Below are 26,542 nucleotides of genomic sequence, written 5' to 3' on the forward strand. Positions count from 1 at the left end.
GATCTTGATAAAGGACAGTATTTTCACAGGTCGACAGGGTCTGGTTAAGAGGGTCACTGAGCACTATGACACTTTTAAGTTCAGTTTACAGCAAGTAACTCCTTAGAAAGCCTTCAGCTTCAATGCACTTGTAATCCTTTGGACAAATGACAAGAAAATGAATATGAAAGAAGTGATCATCAGATTTAATATGTGCTCTTCACTTTATTCTCTCAAAGACAGGCACTCCTGAGGACAATTTATATGAGGCCTGGTTTGGCTAAAAAAAAACACCCATCACTGATGTTCTTTAGGTTTTGACCAAATAGTTTTTGTTTTACAAGTTTCTTTCATTCTAAAGCTAGTTAAACACATATTGGTGTATGGCTTTGTCAGTGAGATATGTACATTATGAGCAATGGGAAGAGGTAATCTATCATTGTTTTACAAAATAAAAAGCTAAATTTTATTGAGGATAAATTCATAACCAGAGAAAAAGGATAATTTTAAATGCCCACAGTGTTTCTCACTCATATGTCTGAAGATGAGACATATTTAGACTCTCCCCAATTACATGATTTCAGGTCTTTCTGTGATATTCAACCCTTTTCACTTTCTCAATGTCGTTTTCGTTTAAAAATACCACACTACATTCACATCCCCTGACCAAAAACCTTGGGACATCATAAAAATGGTAATTAAGCATTATTATTTCATGCACCCAACAATGCCAATTTCACAACACTACACAACCAGGATTCCTTTAAGTTGTTTTATTGATGACAGAAACTGTGCATAATTGCTGATTTGATGAGGAAACTGCAAACAATAAAGAATGTCTCTGTTGCCAACAAAATACAATTATTCCAGGTCCTTTAGACATACAAATATAGAGTTCTTCACACCAGATGGCTTTTGTGCAACAAAGCCATTTTAGAATGTTTAATTGTGCTTCCACAAAACCTTCAGAGAATGAGGTAGTTTCCTTTACCCACTGTATTTTCCACATTCCCATTATTACACTGTAGTCAGCCGAAATCCTTTCACCATAACCTTAAACAATTTTTCATGAAAGCCAATCCTCATTTACAATGTTTATTTCCTCCTACTTACTTACTTCTTAAAGAGAACTTCAAAAAAATGACTACAGACGAGAAATTGAGGCTAGGGTTCATCATGCCAACAGTAACTGCAATCAGATTCTGATACAAGAGAATAGGTTCTACAAATTCCCTGGTTAACCTTAGATGCTGTTCCTATCCTTAAGCTCTGATTTAAAAACTGCCTCAAACTACTTATTTGCCCTTGGCTGCCATATCAAGCAGGCACAAGTTCTTTGAGAGTGTAGGTCTGGCTCCAGCTTCATGTATCAGCTGGCTGAGGATCCTGTAGGACCATCCTTGTTCTAAGTGACCAGAGAAACATCTGCAGAATTTGCATATGCAGCAGGGGTTGGCTAGCTTATTTTTAAGACATACTTAAAATCTAATTGTAGCCATACTCTTGACATAACTCCTATACTCTTTTAAAACTTATCAGTAATGTAGAAACTGAGGATATTTGTATTCCTTTGTTTGAGCCTAGGAACGACTCCAATGTCCACGTCCAACTGGCCTCGGGAAATTAATTCATGTTGCAAATTTTCATTAAAACAACATATAATAGCCAATTTCCAAATTAGTTAATCTTCACCAAAGAAAGGTGGTAAATAGTATTTCTAAGGGGGAAAAATGGCCACAATCTACCCCTTGTCACATATTATTGGGCTTCAAGAAGTTCCATGAGTCAGAAAAAACTGGTTGAAGAAATAGATCTTATAGACTCTGCAATTATTAAAAAGTCTCATCCAAATTGGTAGTAACCTAAAATGGTTCCTACATAACAACACCCTCGGATTACAAGCTTGAGGTCATGGCCTAGTACTAGCATCTGATGGATTGGCTACTATAGTCACTTCTTAATGGCATGGCTTGTGTTTGGCACCTACATTGAAGGCTAAAGAGCCCAACACCTGGAAGAAGGCCAACCCAGAAGCAAATTTTAATTTCTACTTTCTCTTATTTTTCATCTGACGTCTCTCACTAATTTTTTCCCATAATTCAATAATGGACAACAAGGAACCCAGCAATTGATATTGGGTGTCTAGAGAAATCCAATGAAACTGTATTTTAATCCACTCCTGTATCATAGCTTCCATGAATTCTCACCATTCTGACAGTGGGTTACATACACTGATTACAATGCAACTTGGGTTTTAGGTCATGTTCATTGGGTCCATCATGGACAGATGACTTAAAACTTTAACACTTGCGTCTAGTAGATTTTAAATATCTGAGAGATCTTTTATTATGGTATGTATGTTGAAGATGGAAAAAATAAATTACTTTTTCTGGTTTCACATTTTAAAGGGGCTTTCCAGCAATGATAAAAAATTAATCTCTTTGCAGTACCTTAAGTGGCCTTTCTTATTCAAAATCTCAAACTGTGAAAAATCATGGTTATGTGAAAGTTATTTTCTGAGTAGCTGGATCTATCACCTTTTAGCTAATGGTTTAAACAGCTTGAAAGATTGACTCCCAGGATCATTTTCTTTATTTCAGTGTAATCTGGCTTTGACTTTAAGATGCTGACTGAAGTAGGCTGTGCTCTGTTAGATGTAGCTTAACAACTCAACACTGCTCCAAAGGAATGCAGACACAGTGTACCAGGTTGATGGTAACTAGCAAGCCAGAAAGTCACTACCCCACACACCCAGGGGGCAAATAACCCTAAGTACTAACCTTTCTAAGCAGTACTCCACTAAAGGAAAGGAATGAAAACAGAACATTTTCCTCAAAAAGTGAGATGAAATGCTTATTGCGGTTTCTTGAGAAGAGAGATATGCTCTGGTCTTCCTCTCTTTATAATCTAGCTACTAAATTCTGCTTTTATATCTTAAATTAGTTCAAGTAACAGACTATAAACTCCAAGAGGTAATGCTATTTATTTTCTAAAACTAACTTCCTATCTATTGCTGCTGTGTGAGATGCACATTTGTGGGTGCTCCATCAACACTTATCACCTGATGTGTAATCCCCACGATCTTGTCTGTCAAGTAATATTTATTGAAAAGTTGTACCCCTTGCTAAGGTTTTCCATATCCATGTAGGAAGAAATCCATATTGAAAGGAAGGGTTCTTTGGTTGTATTTAGAATCAGGACATGAAATAAGGAGTTTCTCAAACCCCTAAGTCCTTTGCCTTGGTACATCTGATATTACTTTAAATATTTCAAAAAATACAACTCATGCAAAGTGAACAGTAAGTCTTTTGCTCGTCTGCTTGTCTTCTGTTTTCCCAATTATGAGGGTAAGGCAAACAGTTTTGGAAAGGCAAAACTAACAGGTTTAAAAAGGGGAAACAGAATACCATGATCGGACATTAAGTAGGACAGGGAAAGAAATATGGTTATCATGATGGATGCTTTCAACAGCACCATCCCCCTAACACAGACTTAATAAAAAGTTCCTATAGTGTTTTTGACAAAGTAATACTTTCATTGCCTCCAAAGGGCCAAGAGTGTTCAGACTTGGGGCAAGTAAGACTACCTGTTTAGGTACAATTTGTTCAAGCAATAAAACTCATTTGGTGAGAGAAACTTTAATCCAGGATGCGTAATGGATGCTCCCCTCATCTTCAGGAAAGCTGACGTCACATTCCACCACATAGTTTGTGTGTTGTTTTTTTTAATAGCAGTCTTTTTTGGGGAGGGGAAGAGTTGGAAGTGTTTATCAGTAGAAAGAACATGATTCCCTAACAAGGGTTATTAGTCATTTCCTTCTTATCCCTTTTCCTTTGTGCTTTTGAGAGCAAAGGCTAAAACAGGTATTATATCGATGCATTCACCTGCCAGCTATAATAGAGGGTGTGGTACATAACCCAGACCCTTCTTTCGGTGTGTCATGAATTGAATACTTGATTAGTGACTATAACAATAATAACCAAAATTTTCTAATAGCAAATCTCTTTGGGAAATGCTCAGGTCTTGTCTATGTCAGAATACTGCATTTTAAGATCTTGATTTTTACTGATGTGTTTCGGGCAAAGCTGACAAACTCGGTCTGATATTGTAAAAACTGGAAAAAGTGGGAGGAAGAGAACATGCAAAATAAGTTAATCATTATCATTTTAAGTGCCACTAGTTCTGTTTATATTCATTCACATGTGAATTGCTGAATCTCATTTGATCAACCCAATTAAACATTAAATAATTGCAGCCAATTATGCAAATATCAGCAACAATATTAATTTGTTGATCTTTTTTGAGCAGATTAGCCTCACATGTTCCTAATGTTAGACTATCTTATGCCTTAAATGATCAATTAGTGTTAAGATAACTAAGTCTTGAAGAATGGATAATTGCCTAGTTATAATGTGACACTTGCTGTATTACTCCACTGCAATTAAACAAATAGTGCACAAGAAAAAAAGAAGTGCAGATGTTCCTTTTAAATCTATTTAACAAGTGAGTGTCAAGGTCAATTTCCTGTCTTTTTTACTTAAGAGAATGGAGGTCTCTAGTTTTTAAAAATACATATCCTTAGTCTTCTCCGAGTCTGGTGGGAAGGGCTTAACGTGCTCTTATGTTTTTATGAGAGAAATCATATAAACATAGTGTTCTCTAGCTTTCACAATGGGCTAACTAAATTTAGAAATGCAAAGTATAAAATGTACTTATGGCAAACAAGTAATTTCCCTTTCTCAAGGGAGCTAGAGTCTAGTTATTATGTGCTACTTGACAGTTAAAATTACCTGAAACTCTTTTCTGGACTGCTATATTAAGAAGGAGGTCAAGGGACTCAGCAAAGGCAAAGGCATACCCTCACTGAGCATGTGCAGGGGAGTCAAGAGTACCTTAGGCTGCAGAGAACGGACTGGCCCCAGACTGCAGATCACCAATTAAAAGCCCCTAAAAGATATTTTTACTATTCCTTTTCATCTTAGCCTTCTCTAATTTTCATTTTACCAGTCCTCTCTAAAAGAGACCCTACAGCTAAAAGTTTTGGAAAAGAATCAAAGCCCGTTTGCTGTGTGTTGTTAAATGCCTCGAGGAAATGTTTTCAATGCATCAAACTTTTAGAATGTTTTTCCTTTGCTCCGAAAAGAGAATGAAATATGATCAGCAAGATGAAAGTTATTAGGACTGAGGGAAAGCAAACTACAATGTCTGAGAGTTGACCTACCAAGGGTAAATGTTTTCTGTCAAGATTTGACTTTCCCATAGATAAAGCAGGAAAGGATACAATTTTAAATTCACAGCTCCCAAACAAGGAAAATATCATCAGTAATTGCTCTCCCTGTATCCTAACCACATGCTCCCTCAATCCCCAGTCAACAGAAAAGAGTACCTGCACAAAGAGTGAAAAAACTTGAGGATTCCTCTTCTTTCCTCCCCTCCCCTTCACCTCTGATTTCTTTTGCATTTAACACTTAACATGTAACATCTGTCATTTTCATTTGGTTGCTATGATATCATGAATTCTCTAGAGTTATTGCTTCCACTCCAAGATACCCTGCAAACATGAACCGATGCCTGCAACTATGCCTCTCAGTATCTCTAATGACTTTGGAGTCCATGGAAAATAAAGACAACATGAGGTAAACATTACACACCATCAGAATTGTTCACAAATTCTAATACAGGTTTCAAAATACAGAAACAGAGAAGGTATACTTCTATAGAAGCTATATGTTCATTTGTTCGTTTGTTCATTCGCATCAAACATTTACTGAGTACCTACCACGTGCCAGGCATTGGGGATACAAAGATCTATAAGGCATTAGGCCGTCAGTCTGGTAGGAGCCCATGGGCAGCCAGTTACAAAGCCATGTGGAAAGGCAGTGGCAGCAACGTGCCCAGGTTTTACGGATGCACAGGTGAGCTCACAGCAGACTGAGATACCTGAAGAAGGGAGGTATTTACCTTAAGGTGGACTTAAGGGCCTGAAAAACACAATGATGGAAGGAAATCCAGTTTTTCTTTAGAATCTTCATTTTAAAATAAAGCACTTTCTGAGTGCTTCTGAGGCTAATGATGTGTCACCAGAAACATTACCTATGAAGTATTCAAATTAGCTTTCAGACACACACACACACATCTCATTTGGTTGAGGAGCCATACCTTATACTAAATAATAAACATTTTTGGATCTGAGTGAACTACTAAGGGAAGCACTCAAATTATTAAGGAAAATTCTGTTATATGGCTTACATTATTATCTTTCTGGGAAAAGGTAGGAAGGTAAGCTACTACTACCAAGCCTACAAAACACCATTTGACAATTATGATTCATGTTCTCTGGCACAAGGGGGGAAAAAAGTCATTCTTGTAACACACTAATAATGCAAACTACATTATGCACAACTACTAACAGGTAGGCAAAAAGATCTATCACAATTCAAATGCAGCAGTCTATTCCAAAAGCATACAGTAGATTTTCGGCATTTTTCATTCAGGATAATACGATTGTCCAGTCGCTCTCTTCTCTTCCATACTAGAACAAAAGCAAGAAAACACGATTCAGTACAAAAACTCACAGTGTGGGAATAGGTTATAAACAAACTTCACACAACCAAAGCTATACCAAGAGTTCGCTTCTGTTTTGAACACTAAAAGCATATATATTCATATTAGAAATAAGATTAGAGAGACAGAAGGAAGGCAGGCAGGAGAGAAAGAGAAAGAAAGAGCTTACAAAAATTATAAGAAAGTCGTATATAAGGAGATCTGTAAAAAACCAAATAGCTAGAAAGAATCACAAATTTTTATAATGATTGCTGAACAAATTTATAGCTGGTGTATGTCCTACATGTATTATTTAAGTACAAGTCTCTTATCACTATTTCTGTATTTTGCTTCTGTTCTGCAAGCAAAGAGTTAAATGAGTTAAATTAACTATTGTTATCTCAAAGATATTACGTGCCAGAAATGGAAAGCCAGTTCTATATTCAATATTCGTTTCCTCACTCAACAAACATCTGTGCTGCACCAAGTGTATTCCTCACACAACCTGCATCAGGTTCTTAGAAATGGAAAGTTCCAGGACCCAGCTCAGACTTACAGAATCAGAAAATCTGGGGATGCATTTCCCTCTGAATCTGAAGTGCACTTATTTCATGTTCATGCACAAAATGAAGTTGAAGATCCTCATAGATCGTCTCTAAGTCAAAGTTGTTTGTAATATGTTAGCATCCCAATTTTTCCTGTTCCTTTAAAAGTCATGTAGCTAGTATCATGATCAGAATTTGCTTATTTGCACTAGCAAATAATCTGCTATGAAACAAACCTGAATTTCAATACTTAGAATTAATGAAACAAAGATATTACGTGCCAGAAATGGAAAGCCAGTTCTATATTCAATATTTGTTTCCTCACTCAATAAACATCTGTGTTTAAATAAACTGTCACCCTTTGAGCATAGCCGCATGCCAGGAAACTACAGACAGACAGTAGGTGCTATTGTCAATCCCATTTTATGGACGAGAAAGCTGAATATTATTAATTACGGAGGTTAAATAACTTGCCTAACACTGTACTTAAGGTCCCAGATCTTAGGCAAGGTCTCTGTCACATCAAATTTCACATTCTCGACCATCACTTTGACTGCCCTCTACCTGTCCACAAAGCCGTGTGTGTGGAGACAGACCTGGAGTACGTCTTCCCAGCCCAGGGAAACAGGGCATTGAATGTGTCACTTTGAGTTTGCCGGAATCACTCAGACCATGTCCCTTTCCACATGAACTGGTTTACTTGGCCCTAATATAACTTTAAATTAGTATGAATCAGAATTTCTGAAGTAGAAAGGACTTTACCAACCATCTTAAATATAGGGCAAGACCCAAGTAAGGGACTCCAGATGTTATTTCTTTACTTCAGGATAATTTTATTTTTAGCTGTTTTATATATTGGGATTCCAGGAAAGATTTCTTTTGAAGAAAGTTCTGCATAAAAACCAAGTGTGAGGGGCTGGGGTTGTGCCTCAGTGGTAGAGCGCTTGCCTCATTTGTGTGAGGCACTGGGTTCTAGCCTAAGTACCACATAAAAAAATAACCAAATAAATAAAGGCATTGTGCCCATCTACAACTAAAAAAATATTTAAAAAAAAAAAAAAAAAAACAAGTGTGAGGGAGTGGCGGTAAATGCCTCTCATCCCAGTAAGTTGGAGGCTAAAGCAGAAGGATTGCAAGTTCAAAGCCAGGCTCAGTAACTTAACGAGGCCCCACGCAACTTAGTGAGACCCTTTCTTAGGGTAGAAAATGAAAAGGGCTGGGGATGTGGCTCAGTAGTTAAGCATCCCTGAGTTCAATTCCTGGTACCAGAACAGAACAGAACAAATCATGAGTGTGAAGAGCAGTGAATTTTAATCCAAGCCTGACATTTCATACACAAGGACACTAAGGTTCTGATCACACTTAGGCACAAGCCCAGCTCTCCTGCCTCTAATGTTATTTCTCCTGAATCACACTGTGCAGTACTGTGTCCCTCCTAAGACATTTTTAAAAACTCAGAGAAGAAACCATCAAATACATAAGAATAGTGGGAAGTGAGACAAAGTCTACACACCGCCTATGGTTCAGACCAGAAAGAGTATGAGGGAAGCCAAGTGACATGAGACTTAGTCCACATCAGATCCAGCTGCCCAAAAGGGCAAACACCGGACAACACATGCCCAAATGGTGCCTCATTTATGTATGATGTCTACATTATTTAAGGTTCAGATCAAAGCACTTGTTTTATTTTCTTTATTTGGATTCTGACACTTTTATCATCACTAATAATTGTTGGTGTATGGACATTTTGTGGATCATGATTACTATCACTTCACCTTGAATCTCACTGGTTAAAGTAAATTTACTTTAATTAGTTGTTTCATAAATGGTCAAAAAATCAATTTTGGTTACAGTGACAGACATAGTCCATATCACTCTACAGACCTGCATAATACGGATTCAGTTTGACCCCTCTCATCCTGCAATTTACACTTTTATGTAAAATTGTAGCATTCTGAGCTTTATCTAAGAAATGTGCTATTATTACAGATAACTTATCATGTGAAGACCTAGTTATTTAGCCATCAAATTGTTCGTTGGACTGATGGATGATTCAATTTTTCAAGGAAAAATAATTCTAAGTAGAGATGGAAGATTTTAGTGAAGCTAAGAATTCCTTCTTAAAAGTAGGAGTTCACAGAAGAAAGGGAAAGAGAAAGCATGCCTACATGAGCTAAGAAGTCATTATACAGATCTAGTATCTCTAATCTGAAATGCATGGGACCAGTGCTTTGAATTTCAGTTTTGTTTTGTTTTGGAATTTTTGCATATACACATTGAAGTACCTTGAAGAACGGGACTGAAGTCCAAATACAAAATTCACCTATGTTTCCTATACGTCTTATAAACACAATGTGGAGGTAATTTTATACAACATTTTTAATAATGTTGTACATGATGCAAAGTTTGTGTACTCTGAACCACTAGACTTGTGAAATCATGTTGCCACTCAAAAAGTTTCAAATTTGGATTTTTGGAATAGGGATGCTCAGTTTGTACTATTGTCAACGTCATTACAAAACCCACAGGGAACCTCCAACATTCGCAGGCCCACCCCAAGTCATATTTACTTAGCTTTATTCATTGGAATCAGAGATGGGGCCAAAGCAATGTGGCAGACTAGGTTACATCTGCAGAAGGGTGTTTTGAGCCCCATGTTTAGTATGATGTGCAGAATTTCAATCTCTTTAACATTTCAGTTAGAGCCCCAAACCAAAACATGACTAATGACAAGGCCATTGCTTCACATTTGAGATACATATGGCAAATAATTTCATATGGCTTTTGCTCAGTGCATTTACATTCTGCAGAAAATTCTTGGCAACACACAAGGACAACCTGTGTGTCATGTACTCACTCCCTGCAATGCCAATAAAAATATAATCAGTGCCGCCCCCAGCTAGTAATTTGTCATCCTTGTTCTAAACACTATTGAAGGGCTGGGCAAAGCTTTGTAGTCCTGTAACATGTGGAAAAGGGTGTGCTGTGAACCGCAGGGGCTGGAAACTGGTCAAGGAAGTCAGTCATCAGGGTAATCAGGAGGGAAAGTTCTCCTCTACACTGAGGACAGCTTGGGATATTGGAGAGGCTTCTAACCCCACACATAAGTAACTGAGCTGCTCTATTGAGAACAAAAAAAGTATAATAACTGCTAAATGGTCATTTGTGCTTTCAAAGCTCAAGCTTCGAGTGAGAAAGTGAGAAAACAGACTTTGATTCCATCAGGTGACCCAGAATCAATAGGGATCCTGCTCCGGTCCCTTTTAGCCTTTCTCTTTCCTAAAGTACTTAAGATGTCTATCCCTGGGTCTAGGCAGTCACTATGCCCCACTTTCTGAAACCTCAATGGCAGCCATGCTGGCCACTCACACTGCTACCGCTGGTGATTAAGAGTCAGGTTCTAGCTTTTATGTGATCCAGATAGCAGTGTCAATGTGTATCTCACCTGGAAAATCTGAAAGTCTTCTGTTGAAAAATAATTTGACACCCTCTATGGTTTGGATTTTGGTTGGGGTGTCCCCCAAAGGTCCATGATTGAAGGCTTGGTCCCCAGGGTGGTGTTACTGAAAGGTGGTAGAACCTTTGTGATGTGGGACCTAGAGAGAGTCCTTAGGTCATTGGGACCATAACCTAAAAAGGAACCTGGCCCATCCCTTCTGCTTCCTGGCTCAAGATGTAACCAGCTGCTGTGACATGCACTGCTGTCATTGATCTCCTCCTCTCATTAAAGGCCAAATCAATGAGGCTCAGTGATCTTAGGTTTTGAACCTCCAAAACTGTGAGCTAAATAAGCCTGTTCTCTTAGGAAAGTTAGTTGCCCAAGGTATGTCACTTTAGCAACACGAAACTGACTAAAACAACATCCTTCAAGATATTCCCTCTCCCTTCTTAGTATGTGTTAATAAACAAAAGCAAAAGGTCTTTTGCTCTTTGGTACTCTCCTGGTGTCTTACTTAGCTATTCACGGCTTTATTAATTCTCTGAAGAAGCACCATGGCCTGTGTATTCTGCCCTAGAACCTGAGTGAACCCTGGGGCATGACAAGAAAATAAACAATTTCAACATCTGAACAGGTTTTCAAAGCAGGGTATAAGGGTGTGGCTCATTATAATGTATTAGATGGTAATCCCTGAAACTACGGTCAGTGTAACACTTCAGAGAGTGTATGTGTATTTGGGATGCAGGAAAGAGTTAATGTTCAAGAGAGACTTAAAAAGAGATGAGTATTGAAGATAACCAAGACCTTATCAGACAGGCAAATCGTACAAGGTGCTGCAAATATGGGTGGCATCAGAGAGCACAGCACCTTTGGAGAAAAGAGAGGACCCCAAAGTGGGGGCAAAGATGAATATGATGGTGAGTAACTGGAACAGCAAAGTATGATAGGAGAGAAAAGAAACAGACAACATGACGAATGTTCTCCAAGTTTACACTTGGTTAAATATGAACAAAGACATGGTTTTTTTTGTTGTTGTTGTTGCTTAAAAAATGACAACAACAACAACAAAAAAAATGGGAAAAAGAAAGTAACTATTCTTGGAAATGTTCCCCTTCTTGGAGGTTATTTGTGGAGTAATCTAAGACCCAAGGAGCAATATGGGTAATTAGCTAAATGAGATGATGGGATGAATACTTAACTTCAGAGATTCTGACTCATGCAGAAGTACAGAAGCTAAAATGAAAGTCAAATCTGTGGTTAAGAAGAATTTTCCCCCTGGGTCATTCTGGCAAGAATCTTGAAAAAAATTTTTTTGGTGGTGGTTGTATCCCTCATCTTCAATTTTACCAGAGTGCTTTGTAGGAACCATTTGTGTTTCCATATAATGCCAAAAGAGATCAAATGTGAAGCATGATGCAATGCCATGCTTTTTCTTCAGTAATTACTTAAATTATTTTTCTTGGAAACAGACAACCTAGTAGCTTGGCCGACAGCACCAATTTGCCATCTTGTATGAGAACAATTTTGAGACTTTAGGTTCCGTGCACACAGGCATAAAATAAATGAAGAAGAAAGGTGTGGTCCTCGACTATGAAGGGTGGTCCTCTGTGGCTCAATGTGGAGCAGATGTGGAGCTTCTGGTTTGTGGTTAATTCAGAATTGCTGTAGTTGCCCACATGTCCCCTGACTGTATCCCTTTGTTTCTTTGTTCACTGTGGGGCTCTAAATCGATCATTAGTTTTTAGGGTTTCTACCATTATATTTTACTACCTAAAGTATGGCACTAAGGCACACAGAGAGCATATAAAATTAGAGGGGAGGGGAAAGTTCAGGAACATTTTCTTTAGTCACTAACATTCGGCTTCCATGATATTGCTTTGAAAAATGTTCTTTTTTGAGAACTTTAATAATGGATTCCCAGCTTGCCCACAAATTCCGTGTGTGTGCTTCAGTTTCATTCATACTTTTGGGTCTCATGCAAACATGTCAGCATCTCAATGCCAATGAGACCCTTTTCTGCCTTTGCCTCCTCATGATTCCTTCCCATGACTATGTTTACTGAACATCTATGCTTAGGTCTTTTTTCTTTCTTCTTTTTTATTATTAGTTGTTCAAAACATTACAAAGCTCTTGACATATCATATTTCATACATTTGATTCAAGCAGATTATGAACTCCCATTTTTACCCCGTATACATATTGCAGATTTCAATTCCAGCACAATGGTGGAATTTCTCTCAATGTAGTGACTTTTCTGTGAAGCCTTTACAACCAAATCAAGTGAGTTTAAATTTTACTTTCTTTTCTGCAGTAATGGAGACTGAACCCAGGGCCTTACACATGCTAGGCTTACTCAATAATTATATTTTATATAATCTTCAAGAGACATCCCTGAAATCTCATTTTAGGTATTAGCTGCTATAAATGTATAATTTGTGCAAGAAAATTTTCTGAAGCAATCTTTCTCTCTTCTCATTTATGGACACACTTCTTCCCCTCCTAAAAATCTCTAAATTCCTATGGAAAATGGCTTTCTCAATCTATCCGATTATGATTATTTTTGTTCCATTTATGCTCTTTATCTGAGCAAAACTGCAATAATTTAACATCTTCATCAGGTTTATTTAGACAACTCTGAAAAAAATTAAAATGTCTGAGCCATCAATTCAGCAATTGTTTATTAGTTATCCCTCAGGTTACTTGTTTCTGCATATAAAAGCAGAAAAAAACTGAGTGATATTTTTCTCTCTTCCAATATGAAAATTATTGTTTTCTTTTCTTTCTTTTTTTTTTTTTTTTTTTTTTTGCTTACAGAAAATTCTTAGAGAAAACTTTGTTGAAGTAAGGCAGCTCATTGATTCAAAACCCAGAACCATTCTTTCCTTTTAATACCATAAAGCTTACATAAAAGTTATTGAGTAAGTCTTAAAAGAATACCATTTTTATCACTACCCAAGAACCTCATTTACTCTCTAGGTACCTGCTGCATTCCCAACCACCTTTAAATCTGCTTAATTTTATGACTCAATATCATCTGACATTACCTAAAATATCACGTTTTATTTGACTTTTCAATATTGGTCTCAGCTCCCTTTGGATAATTTCAGTAACAGGCAATGATAGTACCTGGGCTCAAAAAAATCCTCCAACTTGTAAACGGTATGTAAATTATAGAATAGTCTCTTCTTTAGGTAGCCCAGTATTATCTGATATTTGGCATGTCTGCCTGACTGCCTGATGAGACATTACTGAAGGCTGTTGCTCAGAAAAAAAATTGGGTGAAACAAAGCTAGTGGTATGAAAAAATAGGGTGCATGCCCTTCAACTCAATACAATACCAGGGGATTGTTTTTCCTAAGGAAATAATCAACTATGTACTATTCAGAGAAGTGAAAACAATCATCAGCAACACAAATGTTCAATAATATGATTTCTTTAAAAAATGATAATGTATCAATATAATAGAATTCAATTGAACTATATAAGAGGTATTGAGAAAGTGATTTCAGATGAAAAAGCAAAGGGAACAAAATTATGTATAATCTGACTCCATTTTTGGGGGAAAATCATGGTCTAAAAGTATACAAAGGCTTACTCAATACTGAAGGTGTAGACTTTCAAGAGTACAGCAGTTCTACCTCAGTGTTGGAATCACAGATAACAATTTGCTTCCTGTGTTTTGTTCTGTTTTCAAGAGTTTTTTAAACGAAAATGTTATACTTTTTGATGAGACTTAAGTATTATCAAAATTTACATTTACTTTTAAAATGTTAATCTGGAGTCTCTAATAATCTCTCTTTCTCTTTTAATACGTATCTTCTTTTCCATTACTGCTCTGCTCATGCCTACCCATAGGAGAAGGAATGGTTTCCTTAAATTTAATTTACTGATCTCAAATTGTAATATTTACTCTTTTTTTCTGGGATGGAATAAGGTGGTATTTTATTTTTATTTTTGCTTTTTGGTGCTGGGGATCAAACCCGGGGCCTTACACATGCTAAGCACACCTCCAACTCCTGTGTGGTATTTCAAAAGAAAGAAGTCTTTACCTGGATATCAGTCAATTTGTCCAAGATACGGGTTGCAAGCTTAGGACCATTCTCCATAGTTGGAATGTGTATCGTCTATAAAAGAGAAATGAGATAATTTGAGGACAACATTTTGGGATATAAATTGAAGCAAGTCTGTCTATGTCTTGACAAAAGAGGCTTCTAAATCTACCTTGGGTGCAAGTAAAATCTCCAAGGACCATGACCTCCATAATACTGGACAACATAATTAAACTTGTGGCTGAAAGAGATTGCATACCCCTAATTTGTATGTGAGTCATGCCCATTCATGCCTCACTGGCTGTGGGCTTTGGGTAGTTTGATTTTAGTAGATAGTTGTACTCTCAAACACTTTTCTTATTATGCCTTTTAGTATAATAGGATAATTAGATGTAACTTTTGGCTCTAAATGCCTTCTAAAACAGAACCATTAAAAAGGTGAAACTTTATAAACTTGTTTCTAGAGGTGAAATAATAACTGGATGTTTTAAAAATCTGACCTAATGAGAGCTTCTTTTAATAAAGGGGACAGATATCCTTACCTAGGTACTGTCATAATAAAATACTGAACACTAGCTTTATAATCAGTATAAGTACTGATATAAAACGGTATAATTCTTTTCCCATGAAACAATCAATCTGTATGTGGATTTATGTCAGGAACCATCCCTTAAAAGCCAAGTTCTAAAACCTTAATCAATGAAGCAGCCACCATTAAAGTCTATAGAAAAATCAATCTGATTTGCTGAGGAAAATAATTGTGTGGCGGAACTTAAAGACCAGTGGAATTTGTATTTAATACGGGCCATTTAAGTCAATTCATCTTGTAAGAATAATTCTCACATGTCTCTAAGTTCTAAAGGTAGATGCTGATGTTAATCATGAGTATTAGAGCTTTGTTAAAGGGGAAAGTCAAAGCACTGGCAAGATAATAAAAGTACCATACATACAAAATCAGACTGAGAGGAGAACATTACTTCCAGCCAAATCCTCAAGTTTCTTGGGAATATTTTAGTTAATGTACTGGGTTTGCCAAATGAAATTTTTTTATACTGCAGTCTACTTAATAATAATAATACTGATAGTAATAAGTGAAGGAATTGACCATTCAAATGCATTTTTCATAACTATCTGGCATTCCTATCCAGTAGTTTGAAAGCAGTTTTGGAAATCAGAAAACTACCTACTGATTCTAACTACCTACTGAGCCTTTTTTAGTGAGCTGGTGGAAAGAGATAAAAGTGGAAGTCCATTGGCATAGCTCCAGTCCTAAGGTGAGGTAACACAGACATGACACTTGCCAAAGACAAAATTGAGTTCCTACCATGTTGGAGCTTACATGAAATCACTGGAAAGGTGGTTGTAATATGCCATTACAGGTTCATCTGAACAAACTGTCCTGATTAATGTAATGCCATGTTATAAAACAACCCTCTGTGTCTTGGGTCCAAATAAAATTTTATTCACACATTTAAAAGTTAATTAAATTATAGGCAAATGTTTTAAAATAACAGGAAGGAAAGAACAGCTTGTCTTACCTCGCCCTTGTATAGTATATCAGAAACTGGGCAGACAACACATGCTGTGCCAGAGCCAAACATCTCCCTCACTCTGCTCCCCTCCAGGGCGGTTGTCAAGTCGTCCATGGTGAGGTGCCTCTCTGACACTTTAAATTCACCCTGTTTGGAATATATATATGTATATAAAGAAGTGATGCTTACCTTAGTATTTTACTTTCCAATTCAACTCAGATAATGTCATAATCATCCTTTAGGGGAAAGCTGGGAAGGATGTAATCTCACTGTATTGGTGAATGCACTGAGGTGTTAAGCAATCTATTTCAATACCAATAGTAATAAGTAAATAAGATTATCAAAATACAAAACTGACCCATTCCAAGTGCTACTTAATGTACATTCCACATACTTTAGCATAAAGAACAACAATAACACATTATACATTATTAATAATCACAGTTACCATCTACTCATTATAAGCCAAGTTCTTTAATGCTGAAGGTAAGTGTTACTATCTCCTTTTTACTTAGGAGTAAACTAAGATTCAGGGAAATTAAGGGTTATCCCCAAGGCCACACAGCTAGTAAATGGCAGAAACTGAATTTGAACCCATGTCTGATCCAACTGGCTCTAAATTTTGTCCACTTTTTACTGGGTCTTTTTTTGGAGTAAAAAATAGTTTGAGTCAAGGTGCAGTGTTAAGTGCGCACACTTGTAATCCCAGCACATCAGGAGGCTGAGACAGGAGGATCGCTAGTTCAAAGCCAGCCTCATCCTAAGTGAGGTGCTAAGCAACTCAGTGAGACCCTGTCTCTAAATAAAATACAAAACAGAGCTGGGGATGTGGCTCAGTGGTTGAGTGCCCCTGAGTTCAATGCTGGGTAACCCCCACTCCCTCAAAAACATTACACTGAGTTCAAATATCTGAAATGTTTTTTAAAAAATAAATATATACTTGAACTTTACTTAGAGAAATTGCATTGTACATATATTTTTTCTTTATAAATTCACTGAAAGTTGATTTGATAATCTTCCTTTTTCTCTTTTAGTATCACATGAGATTGTCATAATGGAATAAGTATGTAACTTCACCAACTTCTGCTTGATTGTTTGAATATCTTAATTGCTTAAAACCAGAAAATAGAAAAACAATTCAGGAATCTTATAAACTACCTGCTTAAACTACCTTTCTAATACTATGCTTTAATATTTTAATTCTCATTCTTTCAAAGTTTTGTCAAAGGATCTTTTAATTGAGGACAATAAAATTGTCTACATTGAAAGAAAAATGAGAGTCTTTTTAAAAAACCTATAAACCATAGGAATAAGAAAAACAGTAGAATGAATTGGACGTAACTTTCCTATGTTCATATATGAGTATACTACAAATGAAACTCCACATCATGTGCAACCACAAGGATGGGATCCTAATTAGAATGAATTATATTCCATGTATGCACAATGTGTCAAAATGCACCCCACTGTCATGTATATCTAAAAAGAACAAATAAAAAAAGGAAAAAACAAAACCTATAAAACCCACAATATATAAAAATGGAAGTCAAAGTCCTTGGCAAGATAAAAAATATTAGAAAAAGCATGCATGATGCTGTAAGTGGATTTGGAGGGATAGCAAAGTATGTCTGCAATAGAAATATGTACGTTTTTCTCAGTCTGCACTTGCAATTTTGTTGTTCAAAGGTAAATAAATAAATTCCAGTAAATCAGCCAAAGTTATTGAAAACAAGCTCAGTTCCATGTTCTGGAAAAGAAAAAATAAATAAATAAAACTCTCTGGTAAATAAACAGAATTGTTTTTACTCTGTTCACCCTTACTTATCTTTGGACAATTTCCCCTGTTTGGCAAGTAGTGGTAACCCCCCACATGCCTCTTGGCATTTGATGTCTCACTGTTTTAAAATAGCTTTTAAAATAAATTACAGCCAAGGAGTCAAGAAAAACTTCCTCCATTATAACCTATTTTTCATGCTAGCAAATCATTAGTGTGGGAAAGCATTTCCACTTGCAACTTGTCATCAAACCTTCTGTACTTGGTTGCTTTTTTTTCTTTAATAAAACAAAAATTACTGAGCGTCGAAAATATATCTTTCCAATTGCAAACATATTTAGGACAGGGCAAGCTGTTTGAAATTATACCAACAGTTTGTAAATGTCATGCCCAATGTGCCAGCCAGCATGTGGCAGTTGGGTCTTGTCTACTTCAGGGTTTTGTAGAATTATTTATAGCACATTTCTTCTACTTTCAGTCTTTTCCAGAGAAATTGCCAGTACTCTCCTGGATAATGTGTGCATTTCTGAGCATTTGTCCTGTCAGTATTGTCTGACCACAGTATGCACAAAGCCTTTCCTGGTCTTTGGAGGCCATTTTAACACATGGGTCAAAAGTTCTCTCCAAGAACCTTTGCCAGACAATTAACTCATCCAATATTCATCCTGAGAACGCCATGTTATTTCCAATACCAAACAGTTTAATAGGCTTGCTTGTGTCGCATGGATTTGAAAGTCTACTGAAAACAACTTGACATTTGCCTCTATGTTTTGATGTTTAAAAAAAAGCATGTATATGAACTGCGGACCATAGGGGGCAGTAGAGAGAGAAAGAAGGCTACCAAACTAACAGCGTTCTGCTAGGAGACAGTCACACGTCAGGAAGACTCTTCCATTTGTATGTTTAGTTCCTCTGGACTAAACAGAGGAAGCGAAGAACCACGCTATCCTACAGGACTGGAAGGACAGCAGCACACAGAGCCTCGGCGGGACAAGCTGGTGAGATACCGGTATAAAGTCTGAGACAAGGACTAGAACAGCTCCTCATTAGGACATCTTGTTAAACTGGTGTCTCTGTCCCTTCCCTCGAAACAATACTCACTTTATAAGCTTGCCAAGATGGTCTTTCTAGGGAGTTCTTTCTATCCAGTGACTCAAGGTATGATTTAAAGATAACATTGGTTAGAACCACAGGATATTGTTTCACTGGGAGCTATGCTTATTTTGATTACTGTACTGTTTCGGGCTTATGAAAGCGTTCGAGTCAAAGGTACCCACCCACTTGTGCGCCAGGTCCAGGACGCACCGCCTCGTCACTCCTGGAAGAATGATGCCATCTAGCGGAGGAGTTGCCAGTTCTTCCTCTGTCAATTAGAAATTGGAACGTATCCTTAATCAGTAAAATAAAGAGATGGTCTTCCACTATCAAGTAAGAAGTAAAGAATTTTTCTCAAGAGGAACATCCTGAAGTCAAAATTTATCTTAATAGATAAAACCTGGTTCATAGTTGGGGCAAGTAGACAGGATCCTGCTAAGGAACACGGGTCACATTACCAAACCTTCTGAGAATTCTATGAAGGAGGCTGTTCCCTAAGAAATGCTCATACAGCTGGTGCACACCCTTAATCCCAACTACTTGGGAAACTGAGGCAGGAGAATCAAAAGTTTGAGGCCAGCCTCAACAACTCAGCAAAACCCTATCTCAAAAAAAGTGGGGGCTAGGGACGTTGCTCAGGGGTAAAGTGCTGACCTACAATATACAAGGTGTTGGGTTTAATCCTCAGTACTATGGGAGGGAGAGAAAGAAATATGCCTGGCTACTTGGGCTGGGCACTACTTCTGCACTGCCCTTTACAAAATCTATGTTTAGTGGTTTTCAAACCTGCTGGAGTATCAGCACCAAATATGCAGATGCTGACTTCACCCAAGAATTAAAGAGGAAATCCCCCAAACAAACTCCACAGCTGGGCCACTGGTCCACTGTGAGAGGACCACAGGCCCCTAGCGCCAGGGTCTGTCTCTCAGCCACACAAGCTCTTCTTACAACAGGCTGTCTCTGGTACTCAACATTTGCCTTTCTTCCCTACTTCTGCCACCTGAGAATCTAAATCTTCAAACCATAAATCATTACTCCACAAGGATGTTAAACTTTTTATCAGATAAATTGTTGCCCATTAGGCGTCTGCAGAGAAATTCACAAAGTGTTCTTGAAAGGGTCACTAGGTAGCGAAAGCTGGAAGGAATCACACTGATGACCTGGGGCTCCCCCAGGGTCTTTTATGTAGTTAAAAAGAAGTTTAGAATTCATTTAAACCAATCCTATTTTACAGAAGAAGAAATAAACACAAGTGCTGGGCTTGTCAAGGTTGGTGACTCTGGGGTAAGGACAGGACCGCAGCTCATGTGCCCTGACCCTTGGGCACGGGCTCCAGTGTGGCTGCTACATAGGGCTCTGTCTGGAGGTCCCAGAAGTCCAGAGCCATCCTCAGATCCTCAAAACTCATTGTGGCTGGCCCAGAGTGGTAAACAATTAAATATTTTGAACAAATAAATAAATGAACCCTCTTTGCTAGGATACATAGGGATATGGATTTTGGAATTTTGTCTCTAAAAATCACGTGCTGAAAATTGCTTTCTGCAAAGATGAAATGTGTTCTTGGCACTATCCTCAGGGCTACTTTTTGTCATGTTTAGAAGTGTTGATGATCTCAAAATAAACATGTGTTTTGTGATAGCTAGTTAGCTAGATACAGAAATGTATAGGTCTATATGTATGTGTGATTATCTCTCTCTCACACACACACACACACTTACAGTGAGCCTAAACTGGACCTTTCCTAAAGCGTGCACAGCTCTGAGACTACACAAAGTTAAATGAAAACAGCAGCTTTGCATGTGCAAATGCTGTTTTGTGAAATCCATTTAACACCCAGAACTGTAACCACTAGCCTGAGGTCAAGGAACAGAACATCTGCTCCTCTGGTTGCCAGACAGAGAGGATGACATGACAACATTTGGGTGAGAAATATTCATTTTCCTGTGCAACCACAAACATGCTCACAGGAGCCAGAACCAATTCCAGATTGCCCAACAGGAGGAAAACAGAACCTACAAAGTGCAGCTTGTCTTTAACAAAGAGATCATTTTCAGGGGATGAGGAATTTAGAAGCAATAACAGCAGGATTTGCTTGACTTCCCAAAGTCAAGCACTGATGGAGAGTGGAAATGCAGGTTTACACAAGAGCCCTGAACACCAGCAGCACAGTTACTCACTTCTTCAGCAAGTATACAGCAAGTGTAAACTGTTTTAAGCTCTATGAACCAGAGTGATCCAAGTCCCTACTTACTTTGTGACAGGCACAGGCGAACGATTATTGTGTTAAATATTCTCATAGATCATGGAAGAAAAAAAGGGGGAAGCGGGGGAGGTTACAATTCTGAACAAAGACTCAAGGAAAACCATACTGAGGAGTCCTTCACCAAGACTGGGAGGCTGAGAAACACCTAGGCATGCAGACGTCTGACGGCCAGAGCTCAGAGGAGAGAATGGAAACACCTACGTGGCCAAAAAGGCTCACAGGCTGGGTGGACATTGCAGCAGTGACACCTGTGGCCATCATGCTCCCATGCCAACTGTGAGCACAGCCACAGGGCTGGGCTATATTCTTCTGAGTGTCCCTGAGAAACTAATGTGACTCCATTTTTGAGAAACCAGCCTCTACCTCAGAGCAAAGCCTGTCCAAGGAAGGGGGCGTGACCCTTGTCCTGGGAAAAACCCACAGAGCACTCCTAGGCACATACCCACCCTGCTGAGTTGTTTGTCTGCAAATAACAGGAGAGATCTGTGGCACCAGGTGTCCCTGACTCAGTTAGGCTAGGTGAAGACCCATAGCAACCCCCTAGCAACCACTGATCAGCATGAGACAGGGAAAATACCTGGGATGCCAGGTGACCCCCCCCCCAGTAGTTTATGGTGATTGATAACATGTTGGGAAACCATGTAGTTCAGCACGTACTCTCCTCGTAGCCTAAACCAATCAGTTCAAAGGAATCCCCCTCTTGTACTAAACAATCACCCCTACCCAACTTGTTCCCGCCAGTGAATGTGCTAATCAATGTTAAGAGTTGTTTGATTTTCCCGCGGTATGGAATGATTTGCTGTGTGATGTTGTGACGCATAGAGTATCCCCCCAAAACCTAGAAAATCTCACTGAACAAAGGACCGGGACTCACTCCCTGGGACCGCTGCATTGGAAATGGTTGTGAGTCCAGGCTCGAGCTTACAATAAAGACTCTGTGTGATTGCATCGGATTCAGCTCCTGGAGGTCTACTGGGGTCCCACGAATCTGGCGTTACATCCCCAGTGTCCAGACCACAATAAAATTTGTTCAAACAGTGAGGTGTATATGTTAAATTACTTATCAACAGAGTGAAAAGAAAGAAAGAAAGAAAGAAAGAAAGAAAGAAAGAAAGAAAGAAAGAAAGAAAGAAAGAAAGAAAGAAAGAAAATGGAAGATGTGTGATTTTTATTACCAGTTGGTTACAGGAATCAAAATTCCCATGAGCAGACCAAGGGCCACAAATAGCCACTGGGCATAGCACTGCGCTTTCTACACACACTGTCTGACTTATCTACCTTTCTGCACCAACCCCTTGTCCAAGAGGGGTGGTAGGTCCCTACTGAAAGAACCCTGCTTATGTCTCCTATTATCAAAATTTGTGAAAAAGATCAGTATTTTGCTGGCTTTCAACTTTTTTTTTTTTTTTTTTTTTTGTATTTTCAGAAAGCCACGTGGTGGCATGAATCAAAGTCTCTGCAGAGTTGCTTCAGTGTCTTACTTTTGGGTCTGAAGGTTGTTGCTAACGTTCTGTTTTCTTCTCTCCTAATACTGTTCAGGAATTTATTTCATCCCCTTTCTCCTTGTTTCAAATTTATTTGCCCTTTTTGGTGAACACCCTCAACCGAAGGTGCACCCTGAACCTAAAGTTGCCTCAGGCAAGAGTTACTAAAGAGAAGCTCTCAAGGTCTTATTTTGCAAGAGGCAGAAGACAAATTCACTCATTTTTATTCTGACCTTTAAAAGCCATGATAGAAATGCTCCATGATTCTTGTTTGGATAAGGATTGTTTTTTAGCTGGGCAGTTTCTTGATGCTTCTGATTAAATCTTGTAGCTCTGATTCAGCGGGTGCTTAAATCCTGACAGCTCTCAGCCATACACAATGGTGGCACCAGTCTGAGTGATGCAACTATTTTTGCTTTGGGTTGGTTGTGTGGGTTTAGGGGTGGCGGGGAAGAGAAGGAATAGGCAGGTGGGAAGAAAAGTGGAATCAATCAGTTTTCTCCTAAGTATGGAGTTCGACATTCACCATCTTTTTCCTGGCATAATTTTTTTGGGGGGTGGGGGTGATCCTAGGGATTGAATCCAGGGCATTGTGCATGCGAGGCAAGCACTCTACCAACTAAGTGATATCCCCAGCCCCCCTAGCATACTTTTATTTTTAAATAATTTTTTAGTTGTCAATTGACCTTTATTTATTTATTTTTATGTGGTGCTGAGAATCGAACCTAGCGCCTCACACATGCTAAGCAAATGCTTTACCACTGAGCCAAACCCCAGCCCTGGCCTAATTTTTGATGTATGTATATAAAATAACTCAAAAACTGAAATTCACAAATTTTCCAGTTTAAGTGTGGTTTTTTAACAGTACCAAGTACAAGCAGCAGGAACGGAAGATGAACATGGGCTGTACCTGGCTTTCGTATGCCAAGAATTACCAAGGCCAGCTCAGGACAAGGGGCGCTGCCCATACCTCCTGTGTTCCCTACCTCTGGTGGAATCTAAGGCACACCCTGTTGAGTCTTTGCAGCTAATGCTTAAATTGGTACACAGCTCTGCACTCAGCCACATCTGAATCACCACTTTCCTCTTTTTTCTAGCCAAATAACATAAGAGCACCAGAGGCTAGTGTAGAATTAAAATGTCATTTGAAAATACTGAGACCTCACAAGTATTCAGAAACATCATTTTACATTTCAAGTCAGGACACTCACTGTGAAATGAACAGTCTAGGAGGAAAAACACGCTTAAAAATATGTTTCTAAATTTTTTGTGGTTATCAAAATTCTAATAGAAATAAATACATATCTCCCCGCAACAGACACACTTTTGGCCATTTAACTTAATGGTATATACATTGTCAACACTTCACCAAACCCCTATGGTCTCTGGCAACTACTTAAAAAAAAATAGCAAAGAAAGGTAATGAGCATTCAGGATATTAAAGGTGGTAAAGAAGTCCTGATTTCTAGACATATAGTAATAGTCTTAAATGAACAAGGGTCTAGATATAATCTTAAGATACAATGATTTGTTTTTAAAAGTGCATTTTCATCAAGTAAAGCTCTAGACTAAATCTGGAGGTTTTCTGACAAATTACAAAGGTATAAAAAAAAAAACAGTCTGCAATTATTTAAAAAATTATAGAAAGTTGGTTGTGGGTGTAGATCAACAGTGGAGACTTGCCTAATGGCATGAAACCCTGGGTTTAATCCCCAGAACAGAAAGAGAAAAATACAGCTACACACACACACACACACACACACACACACACACGTGCATATATGTGTGTATATCAAAAGGGTACACTAAATGCTCTATCAAAACAATCAGTAGACTGTATTACTATAGTATTTCAAATTTTGTTGATGGTTAGTGCACACTGAACTGATCTGAGACCTATTTCCTCATACAAGGTATTCAGATAGGAGTATGCTTGCTATGTGGCAAACAGCAGAAAGCAACATATCTTCAAATCACAGTGACTTAAATCCCTTAATGTGACATTTCAGTAATTAGTACATCAAAAACAAAAACAAAGTCTTTATAACTTCTTGAAATTAAAACTGAAGTCCAATTGGACTCAAAAGCACAATATTCTTTGCCTTGGGAATTGGGTTACCTACTCCCTCTTTCTAATTTTCTAGTTCTTATCTTTTTGAGTCTCATTGAAAATGGTCAAAACATAGCACAGAGCTGAAATCTGAGTGTGTTACCTCCATCTTCATTTATCCAGTAAAGAAAAAGATTCATAGTTCCGACTTCCGTTATCTGATTATCCTCTCCATAGAGCCAAAGAACCTGCTGACAACCATTCTCTGCTGCTTCACATTGGGCAAAAAGAGACGACCCATAATTCCTTTTAAGGGAGAGAAAATATAATGATTATTAATGTCACCCTAAACCTCATCTTCAACACTCAAATATGTATGTCCTTAACTCACACATGGATGTAGTCAACATACTTAATGTTCTTAAGATGTTCAACATGTTCTTAATATGTGTACTCTCTCTAGTTAACTCCAATACATTAAAGGAAAACCCATCAGAGAACCTAAATGATCTCTGCATTCATCTGAGAGACAGCAAGCTAAAATCTCAGAATCTTAATAGGAAAAGTGATGACAAGAGAACACAGGTAAATAACCAAGTTAATCACAACACGTTAAAAGTTTTTGAGTATTTTTTCCACACACAAGCATTTTACATGACTTATTTAATTTAAACCTCACATCACTCAATACTATGTATTACCCATTAACATTATTTCTGCTATTCAGATGAGAAACTGAGGCTCAAAAACTAAGCTCAAGTAGCAGAGCATTAACTGATGTTTTCTGATTTGAGACCTTTTAACATATTCCAAAACCACCAAGTAAATGCCTGGTGTCTGAAATTCCCAAAGGTGGAAAAAAAAAATCCTGAGTTTGACCAAAAAGTATTCTGAAAGCTTGCTTTTCTTAACCCACTTTATTTATCCTAGATTTTTTAAAAATCAAAAGAGCATAGCGTATCTTCCTGGAAGGACAATGGAATTTAGTAACATTTCAAAATTACAGTTTATTTAAGCTTAAATGAGAAAATAACAGAGTATATTGCAAAATATGGATGACTGTTTAATGATAATCTTCAAATGAATGATTCTTGCTTTCCTCCCTAAGCTCCTAGCTGTACAATTCACTCTTCTTGGTTTTTGGAGAACATTAGGAAACTAGTTTGAGAAGCACCATATGGGACAATTGGGTATGGGAAATAAATCCTGCACCCACCCTTGAACTAAAGCCCCTAGAGGTGCACAGAAACAAACTAACTTCACTAAAACTACTACAAAGCAATAATGCAATCATCTGCAAAATACCTGATTAGGTCTTTTTAATTACCTCTTTCTTATAGGTGAGATGACAATGTGCACTGTTGTCTAAATAAAAGTATAAGTGCCAGAGCTATTATTATAATGAATATGAGCCACTTTCACTTGCTTATCTTCCTTTCCCACTAACTTCCCTCTTAGAAAAACACAGCCCTTCCTGCAGAGCATCTTGCCTTGCTGCAATTCAACTCAAGGGTGAGCGTGTGACCTAAGCTGCTCATATCAAGCCCTTCTTTGGGTTCATTCATTTGTTCACTTAAAATGTATGAAACCTAAAATATAAGTATTTTCTCCTCTCTAGGGTTGCACCTGCAAGGACACAGAAACTTAGCAACAGTGATCTTAACTCTTAGCAGGTGCATCACCACCCTCCTAGTTAAATGTGCCAGTGGATCCCTTTCCACTTAAGATTTCTAGAGTTGGGGACCATTTGGCCCAGCTATACCACTTCTTGGTCTATACCCAAAGGACT

At 38.0% G+C, this 26,542-nt stretch overlaps 1 protein-coding gene across 3 annotated transcripts in view; it reads right to left on the minus strand.

Moving 5' to 3' along the window:
• Positions 1 to 737: 737 nt before the first annotated feature.
• Bcat1 (branched chain amino acid transaminase 1) overlaps positions 738 to 26,542 on the minus strand; it is a 106,491-nt gene continuing 80,686 nt past the window's right edge. For all 3 annotated transcript variants that reach the window (XM_046436168.2, XM_046436167.2, XM_046436169.2), the window contains exons 7-11: positions 24,917 to 25,059; positions 19,139 to 19,224; positions 16,094 to 16,234; positions 14,556 to 14,630; positions 738 to 6,511 (exon numbers count right to left, since the gene is read on the minus strand). In XM_046436168.2, coding sequence (XP_046292124.1) covers positions 6,470 to 6,511; positions 14,556 to 14,630; positions 16,094 to 16,234; positions 19,139 to 19,224; positions 24,917 to 25,059 — 487 coding nt within the window. In that variant the 3' untranslated portion in view covers positions 738 to 6,469. The remainder of the gene's footprint in view (positions 6,512 to 14,555; positions 14,631 to 16,093; positions 16,235 to 19,138; positions 19,225 to 24,916; positions 25,060 to 26,542) is intronic.

This window comes from Marmota monax, unplaced genomic scaffold, assembly GCF_021218885.2.
Source record: "Marmota monax isolate L192 unplaced genomic scaffold, Marmota_monax_Labrador192_F-V1.1 WCK01_AAM20220418_F8-fsc00012, whole genome shotgun sequence".
NCBI lineage: Eukaryota > Metazoa > Chordata > Mammalia > Rodentia > Sciuridae > Marmota > Marmota monax.